Source organism: Oncorhynchus clarkii, chromosome 1, assembly GCF_045791955.1.
Source record: "Oncorhynchus clarkii lewisi isolate Uvic-CL-2024 chromosome 1, UVic_Ocla_1.0, whole genome shotgun sequence".
NCBI lineage: Eukaryota > Metazoa > Chordata > Actinopteri > Salmoniformes > Salmonidae > Oncorhynchus > Oncorhynchus clarkii.
In genome coordinates this window covers 27,653,284-27,671,479 of record NC_092147.1, presented here as the reverse complement: position 1 = coordinate 27,671,479, position 18,196 = coordinate 27,653,284, and the positions used below count along the sequence as shown (strand labels likewise).

Here is an 18,196-nt window from a genome sequence, read left to right as displayed (position 1 = left end):
CTTCTTAATGCGTTTGAGCCAATCAGTTGTGTTGTGACAAGGTAGGGGGGTATTCAGAAGATAGCCCTATTGGTATTATAGTTTTGATGTCTAAACTATTATGTTTAAAATAGTAAAAAATAAAGAAAAACCCTTGAATGAGTAGGTGTTAAAACTTTTGACCAGTAGTGTATATCAAACTTGTTTTGAAACTGCAACATTCTCTACACCCTATTGCAAAATGTGTAGAATTGCACAAAATGTACTCTAAAACTTAAAACAATTCTCTCCGCTGTCAAGAGGAGGGCCAAGTAGGGGAAGATGTGGGTACGCAGACCCGCGAGCAACTGCGGGCCCTCATGAGTTCAGATTTTTTGTGGTCCCCACACCCATCACAGTTGCCCATCCCTGATCTACAGTCTAGTCACTGAACATAAATTATAGCTTTTTCTCTGTACTGTATATCTTTTATGACACCCCATTTCAATGTTTGGCCCCTATCACCCCTATTTGACTGCCATTTCTATCTTAGGATGATTGGGGAGATGAATAGAATTGCACAGCGTCCAACGTTGCTTGTGCAGCATATGCACACAGAAGAAGAAGTAAAGCGTTTAATTTTTAATGTTGTTTTTTATTCTGCATGTAATATAGACTCTACAAGACGCTGACAAATCTTGGTATTGCAGAGTACTTTTGATATAGGGGTGTAAAGCCTCTCTTTGGTAATCATCATACATGCTTTACCCCCTCTACTAATCGCTCTATTGAAAATGCATCATTGTTTGCAGAAGGGTACAAATCACATCTATAAGGCAAACCTTGTAATAAAGCTAATGGCAATTTATTTGATGGTGTTGTTGTTCTAATGATGTGTCATCCAAAATGTAAACCATCACTTGGGTAAGAGTGATCATGCAAGGATGGAGTTATAGCTTTGACTAGTAGAGTAGTAAACGTTGCCTGCCAGTCAGAATATCTGCATGTGTAAATGTGTGAAGTAGCCATTTTACAGTGGGGCAAAAAAGTATTTAGTCAGCCACCAATTGTGCAAGTTCTCCCACTTAAAAAGATGAGAGGCCTGTAATTTTCATCATAGGTATACTTCAACTATGACAGACAAAATGAGAAAAATTGTAGGATTTTTTCTGAATTGAATTTGCAAATTATGGTGAAAATAAGTATTTGGTCACCTACAAACAAGCAAGATTTCTGGCTCTCACAGACCTGTAACTTCTTCTTTAAGAGGCTCCTCTGTCCTACACTCGTTACCTGTATTAATGGCACCTGTTTGAACTTGGGAGCAATTATTAGGAAATTATTAGGAAATGGAAGACACACAAGACCACTGATAATCTCCCTCGATCTGGGGCTCCACGCAAGATCTCACCCCGTGGGGTCAAAATGATCACAAGAACGGTGAGCAAAAATCCCAGAACCACACGGGGGGACCTAGTGAATGACCTGCAGAGAGCTGGGACCAAAGTAACAAAGCCTACCATCAGTAACACACTACGCCGCCAGGGACTCAAATCCTGCAGTGCCCCCTGCTTAAGCCAATACATATCCAGGCCCGTCTGAAGTTTGCTAGAGAGCATTTGGATGATCCAGAAGAAGATTGGCAGAATGCCATATGGTCAGATGAAACCAAAATATAACTTTTTGGTAAAAACTCAACTCGTTGTGTTTGGAGGACAAAGAATGCTGAGTTGCATCCAAAGAACACCATACCGACTGTGAAGCATGGGGGTGGAAACATCATACTTTGGGGCTGTTTTTCTGCAAAGGGACCAGGACGACTGATCCGTGTAAAGGAAAGAATGAATGGGGCCATGTATCGTGAGATTTTGAGTGAAAACCTCCTTCCATCAGCAAGGGCATTGAAGATGAAACGTGGCTTGGTCTTTCAGCATGACAATGATCCCAAACACACCGCCCGGGCGACGAAGGAGTGGCTTCGTAAGAAGCATTTCAAGGTCCTGGAGTGGCCTAGCCAGTCTCCAGATCTCAACCCCATAGAAAATCTTTGGAGGGAGTTGAAAGTTCGTGTTGAGCAGCAACAGCCCCAAAACATCACTGCTCTAGAGGAGATCTGCATGGAGGAATGGGCCAAAATACCAGCAACAGTGTGTAAAAACCTTGTGAAGACTTACAGAAAACGTTTGACCTCTGTCATTGCCAACAAAGGGTATATAACAAAGTATTGAGATAAACTTTTGTTATTGACCAAATACTTATTTTCTACCATAATTTGCAAATAAATTCATAAAAAATCCTACAATGTGATTTTCTGGATTTTTTTTCTCATTTTGTCTGTCATAGTTGAAGTGTACCTATGATGAAAATTACAGGCCTCTCTCATCTTTTTAAGTGGGAGAACTTGCACAATTGGTGGCTGACTAAATACTTTTTTGCCCCATTGTAGATCTAGGCTACAGTAGAATAAGTCAACTATTGTAGGTGATTTGAAATCATGCGTTCTCCAAAATAGATCAATAACACAATAGCCCTTCTCAATCTAGTGCTTTTACCAATCTAACTTCAATCAACTAGTTACATTTTTAAAAATATATGTTTGTTTAAATAAATGTATGCACTCACTACTACTGTAAGTGGCTCTGGATAAGAGTGTCTGCTGAATGACTAAAATGTAAATAAAAATATGCTTTGACACAATACATATTTTTACAAATACATACATTTAGACATTTTATTGCTATAGTTTTGTGTAGTTTGATAGTCGTTTAACAAAATAATTGTAGTTGTCAACCTGAGAAAGCGCTTTCTTTGGGTGTGACTGTCAGTCAACAATATGGTCTCAATCAAGAAATGGTGGAATGTTACTTGTTTAAATCAAATTGATTAGAATTTCTCCTCTTTTTGAATTACAAGTGACAAAAACATTGAAATATATATTTATTTTAGGATTATATTGCATGTTGATTGTATAAAACCTGTTTTCAGATCTAACTGGAATGAAATCAAGGAGGTATTTATTAGTTGGATCCTGTTGCAAAACATTATGCAACGGAAACCATTGCTGTTTCTAAAGGACAAATTCAGGTAGGTCCCTCCACGTTTGATTACGTTTGCTTCCATTTGCTTCTTAGAGTAAACAGTAAACTGTTTCCGTTGCAAAATCTGACTAATTAATACACCCCAAGACTCAAGTCAAATACAGGGTGTGTTCAAAATCATGGCACTCTGGTCCATCTGTTTCTCATCCTATCAGCTCAGTTCAGCTGCTCTCGCCTTGACTCATTTTTAAACCACTCCAAAACAGTCTGCTTGTTTTCCTTCACCCATTTAATGTTGGCCTCAGTTCTCTCAGTGGCTTGCTCTAGGGCCCTGATTGCCAAATGCAGTTCTTCTACATCATGGTCGGTCAGGAACTGCCACAGCTGCACAATAACAATCAGGGAAAAGTTTGAATTAGGGCGGAAACCAGTAATTACTCAAAACTCAACTCCCACCAGCTGAACCTAGTCTCTCATCCCCAGACATTAAAAATCAATCACTGCATTCAAGGCAGAGGAGAGGTTTGTGACTCAGATAGCGTTGTGGGCCTTGCCTGTTACCAATAGGGAGACACTCACCTCTTCAAGCTCAAAGTCAGTGGAAAATCTCTGCGTCACTCCATCAATCAGGTTGCCAAGTGACATGATCCCTTCTTCGTACCTGAGGAGGAGAGTGGAGGAGAGGGGTGAAATGAGCATGTTTGCTCAGCAAGCAGTTTGAAATAATCCAATTTAGATGACTGCCTGGCAACTCAGTGGCCTTGTGGTTAGTGTCCGCCCTGAGATTGGAAGGTTGAGTTCAATCCCTGCCAGAGTCATACCAAAGACTGTAAAAATGGGACCTGATGCGTCTCTGCTTGGCACTCTGCGATAGACTAGCATCCTGTCCTGGGGGTGTACATTAAGCTGCCTCAAGCTACAGAAACAGGAAATGGGGTCCTGCCCACTTATTGGCAACTCCAAACAAATATATTAGAGGTGATTTCCTCTGATTGGCCAAGGAGACCTTTGTACCTGACTTGTTTGACGGGTCTACACCTTTCTTATTGGTATATTGCTTGAGGTTTATTTAGGTGATTTTTACACTTTATGAAACAACATACAAAATAATTGCTAATAAGTTATGGTTCCATTATTTCAGTTGGAAAGGAACTTTGTCCTCTGGCTTGTTTGTCTTAACATTAGGCCTTGCTATATACAGTACTTAACAACAGAAAAACATACTCCAAGCTGATGTAGTTCCAGTTTGCGCGTACAAAATTCCAGGCTATTGCTTGTCCTGCCACATTCCTGGCTATGTAGCTGATGGTAGAAACGGCATCCATTTTTCTTATCTTGTCAGGGTTCAAAGTGTACTCAAGGTATCTGCAAGATGAGAAGGAAATGCCAAATAAATGGTCTTTGCACAGCAACTAAATTTTATATCCCGAAAAGGGTGGTACGGACGGAAATCAATCTAACCTGTTCAGGAGCCAGATCTTTCTTGTGCATGAGAGGGCATATCTTAGTTTGTCTTTCTCTGTGGCTGTGGTGGCATTCTCAAACTTGCCCCAAGCAAATTCCCATTCCTTCTCTCCCCCAGCAGCTATAGCTTGGCAGTAGATGGTGGCCTTCAGGTTAGGGTGTATACTGTGGGAGTGAGGACAATCAAAGAGAGAAACAGAATCTGGTCATTGCAGTTAAAAGGATCAATACACTCAATATATCCCAAATTGCACATAACATTTTGGTATTAGGTCATTGAATTAATCTCATGCATATTTCAGGTTATGTGTTATGTTTTATGAATGATATGACCACCCCATTCAACTGTGAAATGCAGTAATAAGTACAGCAGGAACTAGCATGCATCTGGCCGTGTTGGCTTGATGAAACCTAATTCCATACCGATTGCTGGTTTTGTTTGTCATCCAGTTGTCAAAGAGCATTTTTGCCATTTCTTGGCACTCTGGAATGTCATTGCTGCATGCGACTGAAATGGCATTAATCTGGTTGTACCTGAGAACGAATAATGACATGTTAATAATATGCTTCAAGTGAGGATGTGTTCAGAGGGTTGCAATATCCAACAAAAATATGTTTCTCACTGTGCAGAATGCTTCTCTGGGACCGTAGAAAACATGGTGAAATTTTCAAAATGTTGATAAAGGCCACCAACTTGCTTTCTTAAGTATGCCTGGAAATAACATAGGAAAAAATACTGTATTACACTCATATTTGTCATTTACATTTGTAGGAATAGAGTTTGCTATGATAAAAGGGCACTTTAATGTACAGTATCTTGATTTGATGACTGACCTGCATTGGACCATAGACCTCGGAGCGATCAAACATGAGAATGAAATAGTCCAGGTTTCTCAGTGCTGATTCCCATGGTATGTACTCTGTGTCATTCCAGAGGTACTTGGTAGTTCTCAAAGCCAGTGTCACATTGATATGTTTGGCCCTTGATAAATAAATAAAATACATAATATAAGAAGACCGTAGCCGTCCAAAGAGGATATTAATTACACCAAGAAAGTATGATGTACGTAAGGTCTCAAGCCATGAAAATTCAATCATTGTGAGGTGTAAAAAATGTTTATCAGAGTATACATTTTGAAGGAAGTCCATGAATGTATCAGTCTTAGATGAGATTACCTTGCCAAGTTGAATGCATCATCAATAAGCTGTCCCCGGTTGATGATTGGAATTTCCTGAGAATAAATCAAATGAGTTCTAATTATTAAAGTCCTACTCCAGTCTCTTTTTCACCTCATTGAACACCTGATTTACTTAACAAACGGCACATCTCAATAGGTGGTCCAGGTACGACATGGCAAGAGAGGGGCCTTTCCTTTTCCCCCCTCTAGTACTCCTCTATTCTTCCCGGAAGGAAGAGGGAGGCCGATGACGTCACATCAGTCCATCATGTCCTACTCCTTGAAGTTTACAGATGTGTTTAAAAAATATTACTTTACTCAAAACATATATTTTGTCGTGCGTGTACTGTATATTACTGTATTTATACTTGTTATATTGTTTTTCAACCGGAAAAGTTCAAAGCTGAAGAGCATCTTGAAAGCAAACTGCACAAGTGAGCTAGCATATTGTCTTATTTGACTTTTTAAGTGTCATGCTCCATGGTCTGTGATCTGTGGTGAGGGGTTCGAATTATCTGATGCATGCCAGGTGTCTAGCATTCTTTATTGTACTCACCACTGTCCCTCCTACCCAAGCAAACAGAGGTAAATGACTATCGCCATGTAGCACTCACTTCTGTCTTCATGAAGTGCTTTGAGAGGCTGGTCAGGGACCACATCAGCTTGACACCCTAGACCCATAACACTTTGCATACCGACCCAACAGATCCAGGGATGACGCAATCGCCATTGCTCTGCACACTGCCCTATCCCACCAGAACAAGAGGATTACCTATGTGAGAATGCTCAGCTTTCAACAACATATTCCCCTCCAAACTCGTCACTTAGCTCAAGGCGCTGGGTATGAACACCTCCCTCTGCAACTGAATGCTGGACTTCCTGACAGGCCACCCCCAGGTGTTGAGGGTAGGCAACAACACCTCCGCCACACTGACTCTTAACACAAGGGTCCCCCGGGGGTTGCTCAGCCCTCTCCTGTACTCCCTGTACACCCATGACTGCGTGGCCGCGCATGACTCCAACACCATCATTAAGTTTGCCGACGACACGACAGTGGTGGGCCTGATCGCCGGCGGCAATAAGACAGCCTACAGGGAGAAGGTCAAAGTGATGCCAGGAAAACAGACTTTCCCTCAACATCAGCAAATCGAAGGAGCTGATTGTGGATTACAGGAATGAGGAGAGGGACCACATCCCTATTGACATTGACGGGACTGCAGTGTAGAAGGTCAAAAGCTTCAATTTCATTGGTGTGCACATCACAGAGGACCTGACATGGTCCAACACAGAGGTGAAAAAGTCGCAACAGTGCCTCTTCAACCTCAGGCGACTGAAGAAATTCAGCATGGGCCCTCAGATCGTCAATAAGTTCTACAACTGCACCATCAAGAGAATCTTGACCGACTGCATCACCGCCTGGTATGGCAACTGCACAGCCCTCAACCACAAGGCTCTACAGAGGGTGGTGTGGACAGGCCAATACATCACTGAGGGCAAACTCCCTGCCCTCTAGGACATCTACACAAGGTTGTGTTTGAGGAAGGGCCGGGAAATTGTCAAGGACTCCAGTCACCCGAGCCAGGGACTGCTCACTCTGTTACCATTTGGCAAGCAATATCGGAGTATTGGGTCTCGGACCAACAGGCTTTGAGACAGCTTCTACCACCAGGCCATCAGACTGCTGAACAGCTAACCCTAGCTGTCTCCTGCACAGACCTGAGCCTTAGTGACCATTTGCACCGACTCTCCACACACACACACACACACACAACCATCCATAAACAGACAAACACTAGCAACACGCAGTCAATGCCGCTGTTCTATTATATACTATTTATTCAACTGCGTGACCAAGACACAATCCACTTTATATCTGTAAATATAATTGTAGTGTAGATATTGGGAGGGGGGTGGGGGGTGAACAATAAACAGGGGGTTCCAGGGGTAGTCCTCCCCCAGAATGTTGTTGTTGTTGACATTTTAAAATGCATTTCCTGCAATTCTACACAGTTTGACATGATTTACTGTGCCTCTCAAGGGGTATTTTGAGGGGTATAAGGAGGGGTATTTTGAAAACAATATAAGTGGAAGGCCCCACAACCTCAAATGACTGATTACTGATTATTTTCTTGAAAACGTCCAGAATTTCAACACATTTTGCCATGGGGCAGATAGAACAATCGGCAGTTTTATAATGCTACTCTACACATTTTGTCATGAGGCTGAGATAAAATGTTGCAGTTTTAAAGCCATGGGGTTAAGTAATTGTCCAGTGAAAACTAAAAAAAATGCTTGCCATTTTCTCATAGAGGATGATGTCACCCTCCTGAGGAGGATGAGCTGGCTAATCAGTGGTCTACTTGCATTAATATTTTTTAGGACTGCCCGCACCATTCTGTTTTTGGGGTACGCCCACACCATTCCAACACAGAAAATCTGCATTTTAACATACTTAATAATGATTTCTTGGAAGGAAAACAATTTCACTCATATTGTAATTAATTATAGGTCATATTTCATAGAAATCTGGAAACACTGGGCAGCTACTTTAAAGCTAATTTCCTGCAATTCTACACATTTTGACATTGCTTATGACGTATTCAAATGCTACAAAAAACTGATTGGGGGGGGGGGGGGGGGGGAGAATCGTCCTGTTCTGTCCTGTTCTGAATATTGTGGGGATATTTCCCCCCCATTCCCGTGGCAATTTTGCCTATGAAATACAGTCATACTTGACACAGCACAATCATTATCTATACTGCAGAACCTATTGTGTATACAGGGCCGGTTCTAGCCTTCTGAGGGCCCTCAGCAAGATTTGCCCCCCCCCCCCCCCCCCTTCAGCTTTGAAGCAGATTTCCTGCAATTCTACACATTTTGCCATGATTATGACATGTTAATGATATCTGAGTGAGAGTGACTAACAAAATCAATGGAGGCCCCTGGGCACGTGCCCTGCGTGACCGGTCAATATTCGGCCATGATTACTTCTAGTTCAGATAGCTGGTTAGACTAATTTACCAATTAAAAAATTGATAGCCGACATGGATAATTCAGTGATTGTCAGCGACTGACATAGCAAGAGAAAAATTGCTGTTGCACAATATACTATTCAACAGTAAATTGATACCCCAACTGAGGGGGGGGGGGGGGGGGGGGGGCTGTACTGACATTTTGAGGGAGCTAGCACACAAGGCATTTTCCTGCACCTTTTAAACCTGCTGTAAACTTAACATGACAAGTACATTTGATTTGAAGAATGTACTCACAAAAACCTTGACCAGCACATTCTCTCCAAATATTTCTTACCATAACAAAACATTACCTAGTCTTCTTAGAATATGCTACATTGTTTATTTTGGATCAACAGGCTGCTTTGATAAAGCACAGGCACAGTTTTCTAGGCACTTGCCATATATAATGTGCTCTGTTTCGTGTCTGACTTGGACTGTATGGACAACACTGTTCCACACAAATGAGGAAGACTTACGTGAATATTAATTTCCAGCTGAGAGAGCAGTCTATCCCAATTCACTGGATCATAGTTGACTCTGAAATATCCCATACAGTTGATGTTGGCAAGCACCCACTTGCCATCTTCAGACAGGAAATCTGGCATCAGCACTGTTTAGCAAATTCAGAACATGAGAGTTACAATGTGCCTTAATTAGGTTTTTATTGACAGAACTAATGACTAGCACCATTTAATTAGTTGGGTTTGCTATTATCATACATTATACAGTATATTTGCCATGTTCAGTCTATCTATAATGGAGAATTACTGTACATAATATAGCTCATCAGATCATCTCTCTCAATTAGCCTGGGGACGAGGTTACTCAAGGTGATACTAAGACAAATATATTCAATTAAATACTCCTTACCTTGACCTTTTTTATCCAGCGTAGCTATTTTAATTGGTTCACCTTCCTTCTTCACTCTGATTGGAACATGCCATTCAAAACTAATGAAAGAGAACAAGTTTAAAAAATATATATGGGCATAATATTATGATCTACAGCTATATTCACATATGCTAATAAAATACTTAATTGTTGGCCTAATCCATTACAATGTAATCCAATTAAAACTGGAATAATATACTATAGCAACACTTAATTTGAAATTATAACTGTTATTGTCATAAACATGTCATAATTGAATGTCAAGGCAGTGCCATGTTGTATGTATTGGAAATGGTTATGACATATGTTACAACTAACAATTTTAGCAACAATGTTTAGGTGAGTAAGCAACATAAGCGGTTATGTCAACATATGTCATCACTGTTTCTGATGTATGAAAAATGACATCCTATGACATTCATATAGTATGATGCTGTTATGGTTTATATTTCAATTAAAGTGTTACTCTAAAACTGTTGAGTGGAAATGTCTGTCAGAGTACTATAACAACAATCCATTACTATAGCAACAATCCAAAGTCAGCCATTTGGGCATCTAATTCTACATGGAGGGGACAATCAGTGGTTCAGGAAACCTGTTATATTTGTTTTCTCACTCTGTGATGTTAGACAAAGTGCAGGACTTACTCGTAGTCAGATGTTTGATTTTGGAGGAAATGTTGTTGAGAAACTGCCCCATTGGTGGTGTTGATGGTGATGACTGGGTAACCCATTTGCTTTGTCCAAGTGTCCATGACTTCAGCAACTTTAATGTGGCTGCTGTCCTCGTCCACCGCCTACAACGTTTTTGTCATTAGCATTTTATACAGTGTATTCATGCCCCTAAAGCATTCTAGAAGTTTTACATGCTTGAAAGAACACAATTACATATACTAGTTTTGTGTTGATATGCCTTCGCAAAACTCAGCTTTTACCTCTTGTAAATATTCCCACAGGTCTTTGTGTACAGTATTACTGTACTGGAAAGCCTGAAGATATTTCTGAAACATTTTGAAACAATAGTATTTACACAAACTTACACAAAAAGTTCCCATTAGTTTTGATACATCCATGTGGAAAATTGCAAATATACAACATAGATGTTCCACACACTGACAATAAGCCATCCTACACATTAATGGACAAAGCCGTATGTGTGCGTACTCTCAGGCCATTCAGAAAGACCCTCTCGTCCAGATAATCTGCCAGCATTCTCAGCACAGCTGCCCCCTGAAGAGTGAAGATATGTTAATATTCATGCATCAACTCATTCTATCACTATATAGAACATTCCTGTACAATGTTAAAAATAAACATTCTTGATATCATCTCTCTTCCCCCATGGGGCTCTGTGACAACCAGACCTTGCTGTAGGTGATGGAATCAAAAAGCTGAGTGATGTCACTAGATGTTTGAACATCATCCTCTTTAGAGCTTAGAGGATGGGAGGAGGCCAATGAATCCACTTGAAATACAGTCTGGATGTCATTTAGAACAATCAGATCTTTCTGGAAAAAACAAAACAATCAGAGACCAAATAAAAAGAAGCCTATTAGAAGTATTACAATTTGCGATCTGATGCAACAGATGCAGAAAAAATACAGTTATTAATAAGTTATTAGGGACATACTATGTTCCATGTTGGCTCAATATGATCCACTCCCATATAGGATATATATGTTGCAAATCCCTCATTCAGCCACAGGTCATTCCACCATTTCATTGTCACCAGGTTTCCAAACCACTGAAAACAACACATTTAGGTGCTGTTACAGTGAATGCCACAACAATGCAAGATCATGTTTTTAATTCATTGTAGTTCACTTTACATTAATACATACACTACCGGTCAAAAGTTTTAGAACACCTACTCATTCAAGTGTTTTTCTATATTTTGACTATTTTCTACATTGTAGAATAATAGTGAAGACATCAAAACTATGGAATCATGTAGTATTTTAGATTTTACATTCTTCAAAGAAGCCACGCTTTGCCTTGATGACAGCTTTGCACAAGCTTGGCATTCTCTCAACCAGCTTTACCTGGAATTATTTTCCAACAGTCTTGAAGGAGTTCCCACATATGCTGAGCTTTTCCTTCACTCTGCAGTCCGACTCATCCCAAACCATCTCAATTTGGTTGAGGTCGAGGGATTGTGGAGGCCAAGTCATCTGATCGTGCTTCTACACCTGCATTGCTTGCTGTGTGGGGTTTTAGGATGGGTTTTTGTATAGCACTTTGTGACATCGGCTGATTTAAAAAAGGGCTTTATAAATACTATTGATTGATTGATTGATGCAGCACTCCACCACTCTCCTTCTTGGTAAAATAGCCCTTACACCGCCTGGAGGTGTGTTGGGTCATGGTCCTGTTGAAAAACAAATGATACTAATCCCAAATCAGATGGGAAGGTGTATCGCTGCAGAATTCTGTGGTAGCCATGCTGGTTAAGTGTGGCTTGAATTCTAAATAAATCTCAGACAGCATCACCAGCAAAGCACCCCCACACCATAACACCTCCTCCTCCATGCTTTACGGTGGGAAATATACATGCAGAGATCATCCATTCACCCACATCACGTCTCAGAAAGACACGGCGGTTGGAAGCAAAATTCTCAAATTTGGACTCATCAGATCAAATGACAGATTTCCACTGGTCTAATGTCCATTGCTCGTGTTTCATGGCCCAAGCAAGTCTCTTCTCCTTATTGGTGTCCTTAAGAAGTGGTTTCTTTGCAGCAATTAGACCATGAAGGCCTGATTCACACAGTCTCCTCCTGAACAGTTGATGTTGAGATGTGTCTTTTACTTGAACTCTGAAGCATTTATTTAGGCTGCAATTTCTGAGGCTGGTATCTTTAATGAACTTATCCTCTGCAGCAGAGGTAACTCTGCGTCTTCCATTCCTGTGGCGGTCCTCATGAGAGCTAGTTTCATCATAGCGCTTGATGGTTTTTGAGACTGCACTTGAAGACATTTCCGTATTGACTGACCTTCATGTCTTAAAGTAATGATGGACTGTCGTTTCTCTTTGCGTATTTGAGCTGTTCTTGCCATAATATGGACTTGGCCTTTTACCAAATATGGCTATCTTCTGAATACCCCCCTACCTTGTCACAACACAACTGATTAGCTCAAACGCATGAAGAAGGAAAGAAATTCCACAAATTAACTTTTAAGGCACACCTGTTAATTGAAATCCATTCCAGGTGATTACCTCATGAAGCTGGTTGAAAGAATGCCAAAAGTGTGCAAAGCTGTCATCAAGGCAAAGGGTGGCTACTTTGAAGAATCTCAAATATAAACTATATTTAGATTTGTTTAAAACTTTTTTGGTTACGACATGATTTCATGTGTTATTTCATAGTGTTGATGTATTCACTATTATTACACAATGTTGAAAATAGTAAAAATAAAGAAAAACCCTTGAATGAGTAGGTGTTCTAAAACTTTTGACCGGTAGTGTATATTACATTTAGAAATAGTATTTTTGAGTTTTTGTACCTGATGGGCAAGCTCATGTGCAATAACTGTGGCAATCCACTCTTTGTTTGATGTGGAGGACACCCCTTCCTCATATAGCAGAGCTGTCTCACGATATGTTACCAAGCCCCAATTCTCCATGGCACCTGCACTGAAGTCTGGTAGAGCAATTTGATCTAAAGTAGACATAAAATAGGCAGCGATGGAAAAAGTACCCTATCGTCATACTTGAATAAAAGTTAAGATAACTTAATAGAACATGACTCAAGTAGAGGTTGAAAGTCACCTAATAAAATTCTACCTGATTAAATGTCTAAAAGTATTTGATTTTAAATATACTTAAATATCAACAATGTCATTTAAAAAAATATACTTAAGTATAAAAAGTTTTTAAAAATCCCTTTATTAAGCAAATCAGACAGCACTGTTTGATTTTTTGTATTTATTTACTAAGCACTCAAAATGTAAAAGTAGTACTTTAAAGTATTTTTACTTAAGTACTTTACACCACTGAAAATAGGTTATTTTAATTGAATTTCACAACATAATCAGTATTCTTCTTACATTGTTTTAGACAGGTTATGTATGGAGTAAAGAATTAAATTGATTAGATGGATTTTATGACAATTCATCTTTGTTGAACACTTGCAATGTTATGATTTACCCATGCTTATTTGACATTGTTATGATGCAATCATGCCATACATACCTAGCTTGCTCAAAGGATAATTCATTTTGAATACTCCAGGACTCTCATAGAACGCCAGTATATTTCCAGTGATACTTGCAGCATACTTTGCCTGTCCAGCTTTTATGGCCTCCGGTCGAGCATATGTCTTTAACAAACCGAACAGAAAATAAAAATGTGAGTTTTAGTATCATATCAATATGATTTGGTGAGTAAAAACATCTATACCATGAAAATTAGCAGTGTAGTCTAAACTGAATACATTTAAATAGTATAGCGGTTTGGATGGAATCTAGAGAGAATTTGTCATTTACAACAGTATTAACTTTCTTTGATATTGCTAGTGAAATACAAACCTTTTCACAAGTAATTTTGTTGATATAATACACTACTGCAGTTATGATTCAACAACTATAGCTACATACCTTAATGTCAACTCTTTCATGTGTAGATCCTATGGAATCGAAATCAGACACTGTGAAAGCTAAGAGGTAAGTTGACATTTTCTTAGTCGTTTGAAAGCGAGTGACTTCCCAGGTCTCTCCATCGATATCCTCAAGGGTTGTACCTAAAAGGGATAAAAAAGACTCACTGATTACTTGAAGACTTTGATAGTATGAAAGGAAAGAGTTTTGTTTTGACACTCGTCACACAATAGTATCTACAGTAAATACTCAATATAAGCAAAAGAAAAGGCACAGTATATGCATGCATTAGCCTCATAATCTGTGAATTATTGTTTACAAAAAGTAATGCATTTAAAATTATGAATTTAATGAGAAGTCATAAATGTATGTCTACATTTTTTAATATACAGTTTTGCATATTGTTTTCCTGACGGACTAATTTCAGTATTGGGAAAGTTAATTTTTTGTAGTTGTTTTGGCTCTGTACTCCAGCACTTTGGATTTGAAGTGATACAATGACTATGAGATTAAAGTGCAGACTCTCAGCTTTAATTTGAGAGCATTTTCTTCCATCAGGTGAACCGTTTAGAAATTACAGCATTTTTTGTACATTGTCCTCCCCTTTTTAGGGGACCAAAAGTACACAAATTCACTTGTGTATTAAAGCAGTCAAAGTTCAGTATTTAGTCCTATATTCATAGCACGCAATGACTACACCAAGCTTGAGACTCTACAAATGTGATGGATACATTTGCTGTTTGTTATGGTTATTTCAGATTACTTTGTGCCCAATAGAAATGAATGGTAAATAATGTATTGTGTAATTTAGGAGTGTCATTTACATTTGAGTGTCATTTACACTTTTATTGTACAAAATAATATATTTCTAAACACTTCTACATTAATGTGGATGCTACCTGAATGAATTGTGAATAATGATGAGTAAGAAAGTTAGATGCACAAATATAATACCCCCAAGACATGATAACCTCTAGCATTTTTTGGGGGGGCGGGGGGTATGATATTCGTGCGTCTGTAACGATCTCACTCATTATTATTCACGATTCATTCAGGATTATCCGTAAAAATGGTAGCATCCACATTAATGTAGAAGTGTTTCGAAATATATTATATTCTTATTTACAATAAAAGTGACTCCAAAATGACACAATACATTATTTACCAGTAATTACGTGCTATGAAAATGGGACCAAATACTTCACTTTTTACTACTTTAATACACATAAGTGAATTCGTCCCAATACTTTTGGTCGCCTAAAATGTGGGGACTACGAACAAAAAGTGCTGTAATTTCAGAAAATACCCTCAAATGAAAGCTGACAATCTGCACTTTAACCTTATAGTAATTTTATAATTTCATTGTCATTGTATCATTACAGAGCCAAAACAACAAAATTGGCACTGTCCCAATACTTCTGGAGCTCACTGTACCTGCAGGAATTGTCCAACAGTAAAGTGGCCCCGAAAATCCTATGGAATATTCTGCAGGACATCTTATTCCTGCAGGATATATACTGTATTATGCAGGATTTTCCCTGCAGGATTCCTTTATAACCTTTTTGTAAGGGTACACAAGAATGTGAGGCGCCTTTTAGAAGGTGGCTTAACATTCCCTAGTATGACAATAGTATGAAATGTGCTTCTCACCTATGATTTTCCCATTTGCTAGTGCTGTTGTGCCAGGCCTATGGATGAGAGAGACTCTAAATGTAGCCTTCATGGCTGGCTCATCGAAACAAGGAAATACTTTCCTGGCGTCGGTTGGTTGCATTTGGCTAGTAGCGATGAATCTGTGAGGAAAGTATTTGTTGAAAAATAGGATAAATATTACAACTGGAATTGAATAACAGTGAATCAACAGCAATAAAACACAGACAATAGTTACTTGTTAGTTAATTTTGATTCAATTAGCTTCTTTCAGTATTTCAAATGATCCATGCTTCCAATGTCTATGCAGCTGCAGTATGAACTGTGATGGACATTTATTGCAATACGGGACTGTAATTGTAAAGCCACTGAGGAAGTAACAATTTGTCTCAAATGAGTGTCCTAATCTTTTCAAGGAATGAGCAGCAAAGCTGTTGCTGAAGTGAACAGAGGAAAAATATGCAACATTCTCCCAGGGGGTCTTTTTTATAATAAACACTTTTAAAGTTGAACATATAAATATGAGCCAGGACTGGACAACTGCTGGGTGATTTGATATGACAAGAAATAAAGAAATATAGTCCCATTTGTAGGGACATGATGTATACATCTGTACACATGTCCGCTGAAGAAGCCACTTTGGGGTCTTTTTTTAAGAAATTGGAATTCCATCTGTAAGCAAATCATGTTTTTTTTAGGGAAAGAGTGCAATAGAATACAAACCATGAGGAACTTTGTATTTGATCTCTGTTCAAGCACAGTGGTCTGTAAACTAGCGGGTCACTGATTTATAGCATGGAAACGATCACATATTAATATGCGTCAAGGTGTAATGACGAGGTGGTTTCAGGTTGTTTTCACTACTACTACTAATTCATTTCAAGGAAGCACTGCATATTAAAGGAATAAGCTACTGCCTGACCTAACCTGTGAGGACTTATGAAACAGTCATTATCTTTCCTGCCAGACTCCTAAATGTAACCATATAACAGCCTCTAACAAGAGGTCTGACCTAATGACACAGTAGGTAGAGCAATGTGTCTGCCTTGTAATTGCAAGGTCTCTGGTTCAAGCCCTGCTCTGGCTGTCCCCCTCAATTACTACATTGGTGGCAGAGGGGCAAATTATCCCATAGTATGTCAGGCCTTCGTTGGATGTGCCTCTGTTTTAGTTGAGGCATACAGTGTTGTGCCTCATGATGATACAGGGGAAGTACGTATCCTCCCTGTCAAGAAGTTTCAACTTTAAGGTTCAGGAGTGTGCTTACCTTATTATCAAAAGGTCACTACACTATCACTTGTAAATTGGCAACGTAATCAGGCCTTTATCAGACAGAGAAAGCTCTATCCCAACCGGAGCACTGTTTAGGGTGGTGGTTTGTGATCAATCCAGTTATGTAATGCAATTAATGATGCAAACATCAGACTTGTACAAGTCTTACCTTTCATCAAGTTCGACGATGATCGTTTCATTCCCAAACCACCTGTAAATGGGTTTTCATACAAGTCAAATCTAATTTCCATCTCACAGCATTCCTTTCATATAATTTTGACAACAAATCTTTGATATTTTTAGTGTCTCAGCAGTTATCAAAGAAAACCTTACCTTTCAGTGTCATCCTCTGTGCTTGGCCCTTTTTTGTATGAACTCATGTAAAAACCAGCCAGATCATCAAGGAGTTCCCCCTCAAATGCAGTAAAGAGACTGTAGTTCCCATCTTTGACTAAAACACTGTCTAGTCCAATCTCTAAGAAGTTGCTTTCATTACTATACAGTATGGTGTTATCAACTTTGATGATCTTTCCCTTATCAAGATCTGTCACCTTTACAGCAGTCACATTCTGTTCTTTACTGTGAAGGACGATAGTTTTGGTGTTCTCCACACATCTAAAATACACAGTGGAGTTTCCAGTGAAGACGAGAGATTGATTGGTAGTGTTGTTCATCACGATGTAGAGGTGAGGCTGTAGTACGATGTCATAGCTCTCTGGAATCAGGTTTCCAGGGAGTCTCATGTTGGGTGATGGTCCAGTTGGATACGGAGTAGTGGAATTAGGTGTTGGTGGTGCTGTAGGTTGTGTCTTGATTCTTTCATTCTCATACACAATAATCATTGTAATTATTCCACCAATAGATGAGACAGTCAACACCACTATGGCTATGGCCAGGAACTTTGAGATATACACCCCTGTGGCCATGTCCAGTCCTTCTGGAAGAGCCTCCCGCCTCCTGTTGTGTTGGTAAAGCTTGGAACTCGGAACTGAACTTGAAGCTGAACTGAGCTGCCTTTAATTGGCTCTATGTCTCTATCCGACCTCCCATAAACATGCAGACCGCTACGGGGATTAGCTAACCAGTTATTGCTCAGAGATTTAGCATGAACTTGCCTTTTTCAGTAATACTCTTTG

General features: G+C 39.4%; 1 protein-coding gene across 1 annotated transcript; it reads right to left on the bottom strand.

Annotated features, from left to right (window-relative positions):
• Positions 1–693: 693 nt before the first annotated feature.
• LOC139416001 (aminopeptidase N-like) lies at positions 694–17,986 on the bottom strand. Its single transcript, XM_071164232.1, has 21 exons — positions 17,394–17,986; positions 17,230–17,271; positions 15,789–15,931; positions 14,139–14,281; positions 13,735–13,861; positions 13,047–13,201; positions 11,173–11,286; positions 10,907–11,050; positions 10,707–10,772; positions 10,478–10,543; positions 10,191–10,339; positions 9,523–9,602; positions 9,129–9,262; positions 5,637–5,692; positions 5,295–5,442; positions 5,084–5,172; positions 4,884–4,994; positions 4,458–4,625; positions 4,221–4,361; positions 3,576–3,657; positions 694–3,380 (listed from the first exon to the last, which is right to left on the bottom strand). The coding sequence occupies exons 1-21, from the start codon at positions 17,984–17,986 to the stop codon at positions 3,213–3,215; spliced, it is 2,919 nt and encodes a 972-aa protein (XP_071020333.1). The 3' UTR covers positions 694–3,212.
• Positions 17,987–18,196: the final 210 nt, after the last annotated feature.